Source organism: Oncorhynchus tshawytscha, unplaced genomic scaffold (genome assembly GCF_018296145.1).
Source record: "Oncorhynchus tshawytscha isolate Ot180627B unplaced genomic scaffold, Otsh_v2.0 Un_contig_210_pilon_pilon, whole genome shotgun sequence".
NCBI lineage: Eukaryota > Metazoa > Chordata > Actinopteri > Salmoniformes > Salmonidae > Oncorhynchus > Oncorhynchus tshawytscha.
Window position 1 is genome coordinate 267,398 of NW_024609700.1, and position 14,128 is coordinate 281,525.

At 42.8% G+C, this 14,128-nt stretch overlaps 1 protein-coding gene and 2 non-coding genes across 4 annotated transcripts; all 3 read right to left on the bottom strand.

The window, feature by feature from the left end:
• Nucleotides 1-353: 353 nt before the first annotated feature.
• On the bottom strand, nucleotides 354-10,475 carry vps37a (VPS37A subunit of ESCRT-I). 2 transcript variants are annotated; one of them, XM_042317066.1, is made up of 12 exons: nucleotides 9,988-10,475; nucleotides 9,431-9,505; nucleotides 9,032-9,149; nucleotides 8,695-8,795; nucleotides 8,183-8,384; nucleotides 6,388-6,458; nucleotides 3,090-3,217; nucleotides 2,432-2,490; nucleotides 1,926-1,994; nucleotides 1,504-1,647; nucleotides 960-1,070; nucleotides 354-703 (listed from the first exon to the last, which is right to left on the bottom strand). In XM_042317066.1, exons 1-11 carry the CDS (start codon nucleotides 10,095-10,097, stop codon nucleotides 990-992), a joined length of 1,158 nt encoding a protein of 385 aa, XP_042173000.1. In that variant the 5' UTR covers nucleotides 10,098-10,475; the 3' UTR covers nucleotides 354-703; nucleotides 960-989. The 2 variants fall into 2 exon arrangements, with proteins under 2 accessions (XP_042173000.1, XP_042172999.1); XM_042317065.1 differs by having other exon boundaries at nucleotides 354-731; nucleotides 9,988-10,474.
• A 570-nt stretch (nucleotides 10,476-11,045) lies between these two features.
• Nucleotides 11,046-11,261, bottom strand: LOC112262460. Its single transcript, XR_002955347.2, has one exon. It is a non-coding gene; the product is annotated as a small nucleolar RNA U3 (small nucleolar RNA).
• A 531-nt stretch (nucleotides 11,262-11,792) lies between these two features.
• On the bottom strand, nucleotides 11,793-12,008 carry LOC112262475. The gene has a single exon (XR_002955359.2). It is a non-coding gene; the product is annotated as a small nucleolar RNA U3 (small nucleolar RNA).
• Between the last annotated feature and the right edge of the window lie 2,120 nt (nucleotides 12,009-14,128).

Here is a 14,128-nt window from a genome sequence, read left to right on the forward strand (position 1 = left end):
GTAAGAGCACAAACAGATCTGGGACCAGGTTAAGTATTAAACTGTTGAGAAACCACTTGTATGGTCAACCTGGGAAAACAACATGGCTGAATCCAATGGATCTCCTTTCCACTGTCGTATTTAGTGTTTACTGTATACGTTGTTGTCAATGACCTGAAATAAACTATTCACTGTCAAAGGGAAATGACATGTGATGTGCTGGTTTAAAACACATTTTACAGAACGGGATAGAGTGTACATGAGGTTAATGAACATGACTGTGTATTTCAGTCACACTAAAATGCAGTACACACACACACACACACACACACACTGGTCAGATGTTAATGTTAGAAAAAAAGAATAATCAGGAATTCTTAGTAAACAAATGTTCTGAATGGTTTATTAACCTAAAGAAATTAAATAACATAGTACAAGGTGTCTGATTATAATAAAGCCTATTATTAACATTATTTAAATACAGTATCAGTTGTAGTTGGGTGTTCAGCAGCGTTAGCAAACGCATCATCCAAATTCAAGTAGGTATGTATGTATGAGACAAGTCATACCATCATCATCACTGGAAACTGTATACTGAAATGAGTTCAAAAGCCTAGTTCAGGATTACAATTCATACCACAATGGTTGCTTCTTAGCCTCTATCAACACCAAGATGTGCTTCTCCTCTCTTTAGGGGTGTGTTGCTGGTAGATACATCTCCATACTTGAGAAGAGAAGAAAAGAAATGCAGCCTATGATAAAGTAAGACAAAAATGGAACATTGTTAAACCAATCATTGCTCTCAAGTTATAGTCATTCCTTACATCTATGAATTTGAGAGGTTACACTTCTCCGGTTGTTTACCAACAAAAAGAAGCTTTGTAGTTGTTTGAATCTCAGATTGCCCCTTTAAGGTCAGATGACATAAACCCTTCGTACAGTGTGTACTTCATCCAACAGAGTGGCGTTAGTGTGTTTACCTTTTATAAACATGTGTGAGGGGAAGGGGCTCAGTGGCTGCTGGGGAACTGTCCGTGTGTGTTGATGGACTGTTGCAGCTTCTCCTCTTTGGCCCTTCTGCTGTGGCAGAGCTGTACAGCGAGAACACACACACACACACACACACACACAAATATGAAATCAAACATTGACTACTGTGTAATAGACAGTATTTACATAGAACCCCATTTCCTGGTTGTTGACTTGTTGCAGTTCACCCTGTTCATATTACCACAGAGATGTTTATACAGAGTGTAAATACAGTCTACACAACAGCTCAATGCTTCCCGGCTCTCTTTTCGTGGACTATGTTATGATCCTTCTAACTCTGCTAGTCCAGTGACTGGTGAAAGACAGACATATCCATCCCCACACTATAGAATGCTGATACTGTTTGGACAACAAAGACGTGTTGAAATGTTGAAAATACATCTGAGGTAGAATTCTGCAGTGTGCTGGTATCAGTTTTTCATTACTTCATGTCAGCTTGTTGACTTGACTTTTTGACAGTTAGTTCAGTTTTACCGTCCTCTTCTCCATGAAGTTGGCCAGGAAGTCGTCGATGTCCGTCTTGCCCTCCAGGAAGCTCTCGGCCGTCTCCTCTGATTCCTCCTCCGCCTGGTGGGCTGCCACCTTCAGACGAGCCTGCAGGGCACTCAGACTGCAGCTCTGGAGAACAACACAAGTTCATAGAATGACACTTTAAAAAATAAAAACGTTTTTTTTTGTTTTCAAAACTCAAAATGGACTCAGATGTCAAGCCAAATCCACACCCTACAACATCAGTTGTGTTGTGAATAATCGGTACATGTTTCAACCCCAAAAACATGGACAAGATGAGCAGCGAATAAAACAACTCATTGCCTGGGTCATGGACAACATTGATGTACTTTTGAGGTTAGAAAACGTGATCATCACGTGTGTGTTTGGTGCAGGGAACACCTCACCTCACTGATGTCATGCTGTCTCTGCATCTTGGTCTCAAAGGCCGATTTGTTCTGGGTTAGCTGCTCGTACTGTCAACACAACAAGTAAGAAACAACTAGCGCTCACAACACAATATACTGGCTATAGCAGTAGGACTGATCCCGACCAACATTTCAACTTGGCTCAATGGTGCAAGGTGGTATCAGCTATAACATTAGTAACAAACTGACAGTTGTCATGAGACATTCATACAGGTAGAGTGTGATTGCTAACGTATATTGACAGACAGACCTTCTGCATTCATTAGCCAGTGAATGTGTATAATTCAACGGCAGGTAGCCTAGTGGTTGGAGCGTTGGGCCAGTAACCAAAAGGTTGCTAGATCGAATCCCTGAGCTGACAAGGTAAACCCCTGAACAAGGCAGTTAAACCCACTGTTCCCCGGTAGGCTGTCATTGTAAATTGGAATTTGTTCTTAACTGACTTGCCTGGTTAAATATATATATTATTTTTTACAAATTCTCACCTTGAACAGCATTTCTTGTCTCGTCCCCTCCAGCTGAGGTTCCAGCTGCAGGTTCTTCTCTGGGAGAGAGATGACCCAGACATGTCAGTGTGTGTCCCAGGGCAGCAGTGAACTCAGCTTCAACACTTCCCCACTTTCTAGCACACACTCATTTCACTACCTGCCCATATGAACTGACTGAGGATCTGTGTAACCATAGCGATTATGAGCTTGACACCAAAAGTGTCTCTCTGGGGACAGTTTGAGCTTTTGGGCTCTCTGGGGACAGTGTGTGATTTTGGGCTCTCTGGGGACAGTTTGTGATTTTGGGCTCTCTGGGGACAGTTTGTGATTTTGGGCTCTCTGGGGACAGTTTGTGATTTTGGGCTCTCTGGGGACAGTTTGTGAATTTGGGCTCCTGGGATAGTAGCGCTTCATCTCCTTACTGAGTCAGATGAACTCATGGATAAAAATGTTGTGTCTCTGTGTGCAGTATGAAGGGAGTTGTAGGTCATTTCTGGTGCCATTGCTAACTAGCATTAGCATGACTGGAAGCTCATAATAACCATGGTCCTTGCTCTAGCATTTGTTTGTGTGTACATGGTGGGATTTGGCTATACAGTGTCACCCACTGCCCAGTCAAGTTTAGCAACCACCACTAGTGTGTAGGGAGACTCACTGGCCATGTCCACAATGCTGTTGACCAGCTCCTCCTTGTCAGTGGTGACCTGTTTGAGCTGGGGCAGACACACAAACAACTCCAGCAGCAGGTCCTCCTGCTCACTCATGTCCTTCAGCTGGGACACACTGGGGACAACACACACAGGCAGTCAGTCAGAGAGGGATATGGTGGGACAGATAGATGAAATCATACCTTGAAGGCAGAACCCAGTGTGTCAGAGTGAGCAATGAGCTGTCGCCCACTCTCAGCTATGATGTGGGCGTGCCCCAAGGGTCAAAACTAGGGCCCCTTCTGTTCAGCCTGTAAATTAATGCTCTGCCTGTACTGGGTCTGAAGTTCAAATGTATGCAGATGATACAGTGCTATATGTGCATGCAAAGAGCAAACAACAAGCTGCACAAGAACTCACTACTGTAATGGTCCAGGTTACAAAGTGGCTCAGTGACTCGTGTTTGCATCTCAATGTGGGAAAAAAATGTCTGCATGTTCTTCACAAAGAGGGCAACAGATGCTACTGAGCCAGATGTCTATGTGTCAGGGGAGAAGCTCCAGGTGGTATCTGATTTTAAGTACCTTGGCATCATACTTGATTCCAACCTCTCTTATAAAAAGTAGGTGAACAAGGTAACTCAAATAACCAAATTCAACTTAGCGAATTCGCGATTCATGCGAAATTGTTTGACTACGGAGGTAGCAAAACTGTACTTCAAATCTACGATATTCCCCCTCTTAACATACTGCTTGACTAGTTGGGCCCAAGCTTGATGTACAACATTAAAACCTATTCAGTCTGTCTACAAACAGGCTCTCAAAGTGCTTGATAGGAAGCCGAATAGCCATCATCACTGTTACATCCTCAAAAAGCATGAGCTCTGCCTCCTGGGTGGCGCAGTGGTTAAGGGCGCTGTACTGCAGCGCCAGCTGTGCCACCAGAGACTCTGGGTTCGCGCCCAGGCTCTGTCGCAACCGGCCATGACCGGGAGGTCCGTGGGGCGATGCACAATTGGCCCAGCGTCGTCCGGGTTAGGGAGGGCTTGGCCGGTAGGGATATCCTTGACTCATCGCGCACCAGCGACTCCTGTGGCGGGCCGGGGGCAGTGCACGCTAACCAAGGTTGCCAGGTGCACGGTGTTTCCACCGACACATTGGTGCGGCTGGCTTCCGGGTTGGTTGCGCGCTGTGTTAAGAAGCAGTGTGGCTTGGTTGGGTTGTGTTTCGGAGGACGCATGACTTTCAACCTTCGTCTCTCCCGAGCCCGTATGGGAGTTGTAGCGATGAGACAAGATAGTAGCTACTAACCAATTGGATACCACGAAATTCGGGAGAAAAAGGGGCTAAAATTCAAGAAGAAAAAAACAAAAAAAAAAAAAAACATGAGCTCCTGAGTTGGGAAAATCTTGTGCAATAAACTGTCTTGTATTCAAGATACTAAATGGCCTGGCTCCTCCTCCACTCAGTACTTTTGTTAAACAGAAAACCCAAACCCATGACAGCAGATCCACAAGGTCTGCCATGAGAGGTGACTGTATAGTTCCCCTAAGGAAAAGCACCTTTAGTAAATCCACTTTCTCTGTGAGAGCTTCCTATGTCTGGAGTACACTGCCATCAGACACAAACAACTGCACCACCTTCACAAAAAACATGAAGACATGGCTAAAGGCCAATCAGACTTGAACATAATCCCCTTCTTTGTATTGCCTTTTTCCATGTTGTCTGTAGCTTGTGAGGTGTGGAAACACTGTTGCTTTTACATATTTTGTTTAGTTGCTTTCTGTGATGTGTTGCTCTGTTTGCGTGCTGCGTGTTCTATGTTTCTCTGTCTGCGTGCTACGTTGCTTGTCCTATGTTGCTTTGTCTGCGTGCTACGTGTTGCTTGTCCTATGTTGCTTTGTCTGCGTGCTACAGGTTGCTCCTGTGTTTCTCTGTCTGCGTGCTACGTGTTGCTTGTCCTATGTTGCTTTGTCTGCGTGCTACAGGTTGCTCCTGTGTTTCTCTGTCTGCGTGCTACGTGTTGTTTGTTATATGTTTCTCTGTCTGCGTGCTATGTGTTGCTTGTTAATATGTTTCTCTGTCTGCGTGCTACGTGGTGATTGTTCTATTTTTCTCTGTCTGCATGCTACTTGTTCTGTTTGTCTGCGTGCTGTGTTGCTTGTTCTGTTTCTCTGTCTGCGTGCTGTGTGTTGCTTGTCCTATGTTGCTTTGTCTGCGTGCTACACGTTGCTCCTGTGTTTGTCTGCGTGCTACGTGTTGCTTGTTCTATGTTTCTCTGTCTGCGTGCTACGTGTTGCTTGTTCTATGTTTCTGTCTGCATGCTACGTGTTGCTTGTTCTATGTTTCTGTCTGCGTGCTACGTGTTGCTTGTTATATGTTTCTGTCTGCGTGCTACATGTTGCTTGTTCTATGTTTCTCTGTCTGCATGCTACGTGTTGCTTGTTCTATGTTTCTCTGTCTGCGTGCTACGTGTTGCTTGTTCTATGTTTCTCTGTCTGCGTGCTACGTGTTGCTTGTTCTATGTTTCTGTCTGCGTGCTACGTGTTGCTTGTTCTATGTTTCTCTGTCTGCGTGCTACATGTTGCTTGTTCTATATGTTCTCTGTCTGCGTGCTACATGTTGCTTGTTATATGTTGCTCTTTCTGCCTGTTGCTTGTAATATGTTTCTCTTTCTGCATGCTACGTGTTGCTTGTCATATGTTGCTCTGAATGTGCTTAATGCTCATCGTTTGTCTGTATTGATATTGTCATTGCTTTTAACATCCTGCCCAGGGACTGCGGTTGAAAATTAGCCAGCTGGCTAAACTGGCACTTTTACTGAAACGTTGTCCCTGTAAAAATAAATAACAAACATGGGAGAGAGAGGGGAAAGCGCTAATATGTAGGTTGATGTGGGATTAAGTGATTGAAACCCAAACGTGAAGGTTCAGAATTGGAAGACAATATAACTTTATTGTCCAAACAAGATGGAATATCCCTGATTGATCATTGGCTGTCAATTATTTACATGCCTATCAGTGAAAATTGGTGGGATGAGGTATAGGAGGACTGGCTCATTGAAATGGATGAAATGGAATTCATGGAACAAAGTCAAACATGTGGTTTCCATATGTTTGATACCATTCCAGCCATTACAATGAGCCTGTCCTCATATAGCTCCTCCCACCAGCCTCCACTGAAACCTATATACATATCATTATATCTAAACGTTTCTTTGAGTCGTGTCCTCACATACGTTACCCTTTGGACTCAACGGCCCAAAAAGTGGGCGACGTATTAAACTCCAGTGGCAGAATGCACATACCTCATTTCAGACAGCTCAGGAAATGTTTCAGGAATCTCAGGCATCTTGTACATGTGGCCGTTCAACCCAGCCTGTTGCAGACAGAGTGATATCACGTCTTATGTAGCTAACCAACACATAAAACAAGTAGCTAAGCACTTGACCATCACAGCAGTACTCCAGTAGAGAAGCTCTAGTTCGCAGGTGACTGACAGGCCTCAGTGCCTGGCAACAGTTGTTAAGGTATTGTGTGCTTAGGAATGGTGGTGAGGTGTTTTGAAAATAAAGTATAATATAATAGATGCCCCAAATTATTCTAACTAGAAGAACAGGTCAGTCTGTGGTAGGGGTCGACCAATTATGATTTTTCAACGCCGATACCGATTATTGGAGGACCAAAAAAGGCGATACCGATTAATTGGCCGATTTGTATTTATTTATTTGTAATAATGACAATTACAACAATACTGAATGAACACTTATTTTAACTTAATATAATACATCAATAAAATCAATTTAGCCTCAAGTAAATAATAAAACATGTTCAATTTGGTTTAAATAATGCAAAAACAAAGTGTTGGAGAAGAAAGTAAAAGTGCAATATGTGCTATGTAAGAAAGCTAACGTTTCAGTTCCTTGCTCAGAACATGAGAACATGTGAAAGCTGGTGGTTCCTTTTAACATGAGTCTTCAATATTTCCAGGTAAGAAGTTTCAGGTTGTGGTTATTATAGGAATTATAGGACAATTTCCCTCTATACCATTTGTATTTCATTAACCTTTGACTATTGGATGTTCTTATATGCACTTTAGTATTGCCAGTGTAACAGTATAGCTTCCGTCCCTCTCCTTGCTCCTCCCTGGGCTCGAACCAGCAACACAACGACAACAGCCACCATCGAAGCAGCGTTACCCATGCAGAGCAAGGGGAACAAATACTAGAAGGCTTAGAGCGAGTGACGTTTGAAACGCTATTAGCGCGCGCTAACTAGCTAGCCATTTCACTTCGGTTACACCAGCCTCATCTCAGGAGTTGATAGGCTTGAAGTAATAAACAGCGCAATGCTTGATGCACAACGAAGAGCTGCTGGCAAAACGCGCGAAAATGCTGCTTCTGCCTACCACCGCTCAGTCAGATACTTAGATACTTGTATGCTCAGTCAGATTATATGCAACGCAGGACACGCTAGATAATATCTAGTAATATCATCAACCATGTGTAGTTAACTAGTGGTTATGATTGATTGTTTTTTATAAGATAAGTTTAATGCTAGCTAGCAACTTACCTTGGCTTACTACATTTGTGTAACAGGCAGTCTCCTTGTGGAGTGCAACGAGAGAGGCAGGTCGTTATTGCGTTTGACTAGTTAACTGTAAGGTTGCAAGATTGAATCCCCCGAGCTGACAAGGTGAAAATCTGTCGTTCTGCCCCTGAACAAGGCAGTTAACCCACCGTTCCTAGGCCGTCATTGAAAATAAGAATGTGTTCTTAACTGACTTGCCTAGTTAAATAAAGGTATAAAAAAATTGTTTTAAAAAAACAACAACATTATTATTATTATTTTATTAAATCGGCGCCCAAAAATATTGATTTCCGATTGTTATGAAAACTTGAAATCGGCCCTAATTAATCGGTCGACCTCTAGTCTGTTGGTATTTGTCTGTCCTGATGAAACATTGCTACATTAAACCTCTTGGGGCGTCTAAACTGCATGCCAAGTAGTCTCCTTAACTTATACATTTAGGTATTATGCCGGTATTAGCCAAATATCTACTGGGTAAACTACACTTCAATGAACCTGTGGTAGTGCGTTTACCTGGGAGTCTGCGGTGGGTACGGGGAGAGGCAGGTCGGTGATGAGGCCGTAGACAGGGGCTGCTGCCCAGGGAGGGCAGTGACCGTGAGCTCCCTCTACACCCGCGTGGGGCATGGGGGGCGGGGTGGGGCCCACGGGGCGCAGCCCGTAGTGGAAACTCTGTGTGGGGTAGGGAGGCATCCCCGACGGCTTGTACATGTTACTGCACCACAGAGAGAGAGATGGCAGGGAGGAAAGATGGGAGAAACAGAAACAGAAAGCTGATGAGAATGGACTCCCTTTGTGAAGAAACGGTACTCAGTTAAATGACACTAGTCACTGAGCTAGTCTTTCTGCCTCCTTGTATCCTTTACTGTAAAGCTATGGCAGTTATTATGGCTGTCTCATGTGACTTTTTACACCTTTTGATCGCCCCTTCATTGCGTATTACACGCAACCCAAAGAATTTGCTTTCAACGGCCAACGAAGGATTACATGATGACATGTTATGTGTGTGTGTGTGTGGTACTGACTAAGGGAAGCCGGTGGGGCCAGACGTCAGGACCGGTGGACTCTTCCAGAACTCATCCAGGAGACTCTGGATGACTTTGCCCAGATCGGAGTGCATTCCAAACTGAGAACAAATTAACATAGGCCTGTTAGCTTCATGACAAGCATATGAATACCAGACGTTTACATCCATGTCAACACCTGCCCTTATACAGACAATGAACTAGTAACGAAACAAGTATAAATACCTAGAGAAAAACATCAAATGGCTACCATTCAGATCACCACAGATTTAGCTTCCCTTGTCTCTTGTATGGTTGACATAGACCTAAATAACATATCTAGTCGGGAAGGACTTACATTGGTAATGAGGGGGCTGGTAACCATGGTGCCATTGTTGCTGTCTACCAGGTGATGTCCTACTGGAGGGTACACACTGACTACTGGTTTCTCCTGGGGAAACTGAGGCGGAAGCAAGCTGGAGAGGACGAGAAAGAGAAGAGGGAGATAGGGGGGAGAAAGGTAGAGAGAGAGGTCATTGAAAGTGATAGTAGCCTATGAGTTCTGAGGGTTTGAGTCCTATTGATCCTGCAAGAAATAAATCAACAAGTCAGACATAGCCAAGTAAATGGACGATTAACCCAGCTGTACTGTAAACCAATGGCAGGATGAGCTATTGGGGTTTACACACATGTTGACACTGATGAGACAACATGCTCATCTGTTAATGCGAACTCTGTAAACGTGCAGCTCGCTCACATGTTGACGCTGATGGTTGAGTTGTTGACTGTGAAGGGGATTCTGTACTCCACATCTTTCTGGATCTCGGCTAAGCTGTAGGAGAAGAAAACCGAAACATGTAACGTTAGATACAAACCAGTTTATCCACTTTACAGACAAAACTTTGAAAGGTGCCAACACGTCAACCCAAAACGTATTTAGCTAGCTAGAATATTGAAAAAGATAGTGACACACACGTATACATTAGATATATTGTTCATATTAGTTACATAACGTTACAATTATGTAACCTATAAAGTTAGGCTGAATATCTAGAAGAGCGCTGAGGGGCACCTCTCTCTAATGTTACTTGTAAACAATACATACTACTTTAATCTGACCTAGTCCCATCAACTGTCGGTGTTGGGATGGGGGCACTAACGTTAGCTAGCTAGACATCGCACGATACACACTAATTACACCTTGTGACAACGCTTTAAATAGTAGCAAATACTTTAGCTAGCTATCAAGGCTGACAAGCCACGGATTAGCCATAACTAGCTAGTTAGCATTGCTAGTACGTGATGTTGATTTACCTGGAGTGGGCAGCTTTGAGAGACTCGATCTGCCGTTGTCTTTGTTGCTGCAAGCTATTAAGAGGTGGGAGAGGTCCGGAACCCTTGGATGAGGGGAAAAGCCAGTTCATCCTATTCTGGCTGGGCACGAGCTTGAACTTAATGACTAGCTAGCTAATGAATTAATAAATCACAATCCAGCCTCAACAAGAACAGACGAGACAGACAAGGGAAGGAGAAAACCCCCGTCGAGATGTAGCCAATATTCGCTAGCCTGTACCTTCTAGCTACTTGCACAGCGATAACTTTCGGTATGGCATATCTTAGATGGTCGTAAAAAATAACTATTCAATTTCTCCGCTTGAAGCATTTATCCAAAATTGGCACTGTCATTCTTGGTAAGCTTAGTAGCTACCGAGAACATAAACGGATAATAGGAAGACAACAACCCTCGTTGTGTACGAGCATGATTAAGTAGTTTGCGTATTACCTCACTGTACACAAAGAAACCAGGAAGGTAAATGTACAAGTATTTTTGGGGAAAATAACTAACTATACTGAGACATATGTTTAAAAGGAATTAAATTGTTCTCAATACTGTTGTGACAAATGTAACATAATTGTAATGTTTTGTTTTTTACATTCTCCGCATCAGGAGTTGAGAGGTCAATGCGCATCCTTCAATGACGTCACCATTTGTTTTACAGTTTGTACCACAGCATTCCTATGATTTCGATTGGGCAATAGGGGAAAAAATACTCTAGGAGATTTAAGAACTGCACCTCTAATTAAATTAACGTTACTTTATCATGACCTGGTGAAAGAATACATTGCATGTTTTCACTCTTATTTAAGCCTAATGATAAAGTAAATACCATGATAACAGCCGGCACATAAACGTTACTATACCACCTACTATTGACATTACATATAGTCTATACATACCAGTTATGATCAATATTCTTGTTTGATTTACACAAACTAAATCTAACCACTCTGTGTTACGGTGAGAAACCATTTAATAACCTGAACTACAATACATGTATCAAAGAAGTTAATATTAACAATATTAAAAGCTAACCACTCTGATCATATTCCCTCCCTCAATGCTCCACAAGGAAGCAAAGAACGGTCATCAATGGCAGAGAGCGGATGAACTGAATCATTACTCAAAGCCCGCTTCGCGCTCAGAAGGGAATATCACGTCTCATCCTCGTGGGTTGCGAGATCAAACACTTTAGAAACACATTTCTCAAGTCAAGAACTATAGAAATGATCCCTGAAAGTATAGTCTTAATTAAATTGAGGGCGAGCGAGGGTAGCCTCTGTTGGAGCTGTTATTCTCACTAACGGTTTCCCACCGTACAAAGAGCACACTATATAGTACCACGTGGCCGAAATCATGCTTATCGGGCTACTTTTCATCAATAGGTCACATAAGGAATCAGTTATTGTCGTGTTTTATGCCCAAGAAAGCTTCATAAAATAAATGTTCAAGATGCTCCACAATATAACTGTAAATGAGGGAGGTGCCAGAAGGTACTCATTGCAGTTTTTATGGGACTGAAAAATTGGCTGAAAAAGTCAATGGCCTACAATAGAGAAAATACAATAAAAACCTTTTGAGAAATCACATGTAATTGAAAAGGTAGAGTTCTGACTGGATTAAAATCACATATCTCCTATACAACGTCATAGCAAGGCGAACAGGAACATTAAACAGTATTGAAACCAACTGTGTTGTTGTGTAATGGTGATAAACTATTTACTAACCTGAACTGCTATACATTTCCCAAAGAAGTTAATTTTAACAATATTAAAAGCTAACCACTCTGATCATATTCCCTCCCTCAATGCTCCACAAGGAAGCAAAGAACGGTCATCAATGGCAGAAAGCGGATGAACTGAATCATTACTCAAAGCCCGCTTCGCGCTCAGAAGGGAATATCGCGTCTCATCCTCGTGGGTTGCGAGATCAAACACTTTAGAAAAACATTTCTCAAGTCAAGAACTATAGAAATGATCCCTGAAAGTATAGTCTTAACGTATCTTTGGGCGAGCAGGGGAAGTCTATGTCGGAGCAGTCATTCTGACTGACGGTTTCACAGCTCCCTCCCTCACTGTCACTACCTACAGCCGCTTCTCACTGTATGCAGAGCGCGATACAGCAGCACGTGGCAGCAGCCTTACTATTGACCCGTATCAGGTATCACATTGTATTGAATGTAAAGTAACAGTTAATAAACATATAATATAATTTACTGGCTCACAAAAAGCACATATGTCCCAGATTCACAGAATACATTCTCTAGTTGCCTAAAAATAAATAATGGGAGGTACCTACCAGAGGCTGCTCAGTTTTTGGGCGACTACTACCATTGGCTGAAACCACCAGTGGTATACGTTAGATAATATATTTATTGTTTAATACTGAACACAAATATAAAGGCAACTAGAACAATGTAAACTATTTTATTGTGATAGTTCATAAAAGGAAATTGTTCAATTGAAATAAATTATTATAATACATATCGATGGATTTCACATGACAAAGGTGCCTTCTCAGCCCCGTCCTGTCGTCCCTGTTCCCCCTATGACTGCGTGACCACGCACGCCTCCAACTCAATCGTCAAGTTCGCAGACGACACAACAGTAGTAGGCCTGATTACCAACATTGACGAGACAGCCTACAGGAAGGAGGTGAGGGGCAGAGTGGTGCAGGAAAATACCCTCTCCCTCAACGTCAACAAAACGAAGGAGCTGATTGTGGACTTCAGAAAACAGCAGAGGGAGCACCCCCCCATCCACATCGACAGGACCGCAGTGGAGAAGGTGAAAAGCTTCAAGTTTCTCAGAATACACATCACTGACCATCTGAAATGGTCCACCCAAACAGACAGCAAGGTGAAGAAGGCGCATTTCGTTACACCTGCAATAACACCTGCTAAATATGTTTATGTGACCAATATAATTTGATTTGACTGAGCAGGGGCCCCAGCCACTGGGGAGCCAGGCCCAGCCAATCAGAACAAGTTTTTCCCCACATGTTCTTTTTTTGGTTATCTGACCAGAACTTAAATACCCATCTAGGACAGTAAAGATAGTATTCTGAAATTGGGAAGTAGGGTCACTTCTGAGTTTCTTGTAAAAGGTGTTGTCAAGCAGCTGTCTATGACACTCATTTACATAAACTGTCCTATCTAAGAGTACAACCGACCCACCCTTATCAGCAGGGCGAATAAGGACTGACGTATCAGATTGTATATGGAAAGATTTGGACTCCTGTTTGTTCTTACGGAACATCTTTTTCAACAAGTCTGCAATATGTCTCGATAGAGTGATTGCGATTGGCTGGAGGTATAAAATAACTCTTGCTTCTAAAAGGAGTCGGAGTATGTGCAGGGGAGCAACCTACTGGTTCAATAGAAATGTCAGGATTAGGGGAGCTAAAGTATTCCCTTAAACGGATGTTTCTAAAAAACTTAAACATGTCTACCTTAACATCAAAATCGTTGCACTGGGTTGTAAAGGCACAAAATATAACCCTTTATTCAGCAAAGAGAAATGGGCAGGGCTCAATATCTTGCTTGATTAATTAAAGACACAGTCCCGTGGGTTCTGGGACCGTGTGAACGGTCTCCTCTGCCTCTGATAGTCGTTTCTTCTTTCGCCGTCGGGTGCGGCATCTCGTCGATGCGCGTGCCTGCGGCCTCCTCCGCCCTTCCGTCCGTCCGTTCAGTCTCTCGTTGAATAAAAAACTACCACTGGAAGCCGATGAGGCGCTGGTTGTAGAGCGTTGATCAGACAAGGGTGGATCGAAGTAAATCAAATCAAATCAAATCAAATTTTATTTGTCACATACACATGGTTAGCAGATGTTAATGCGAGTGTAGCGAAATGCTTGTGCTTCTAGTTCCGACAATGCAGTAATAACGAGCAAGTAATCTAACTAACAATTCCAAAAAAAACTACTGTCATACACAGTGTAAGGGGATAAAGAATATGTACATAAGGATATATGAATGAGTGATGGTACAGAGCAGCATAGGCAAGATACAGTAGATGATATCGAGTACAGTATATACATATGAGATAAGTATGTAAACCAAGTGGCATAGTTAAAGTGGCTAGTGATACATGTATTACATAAGGATGCAGTCGA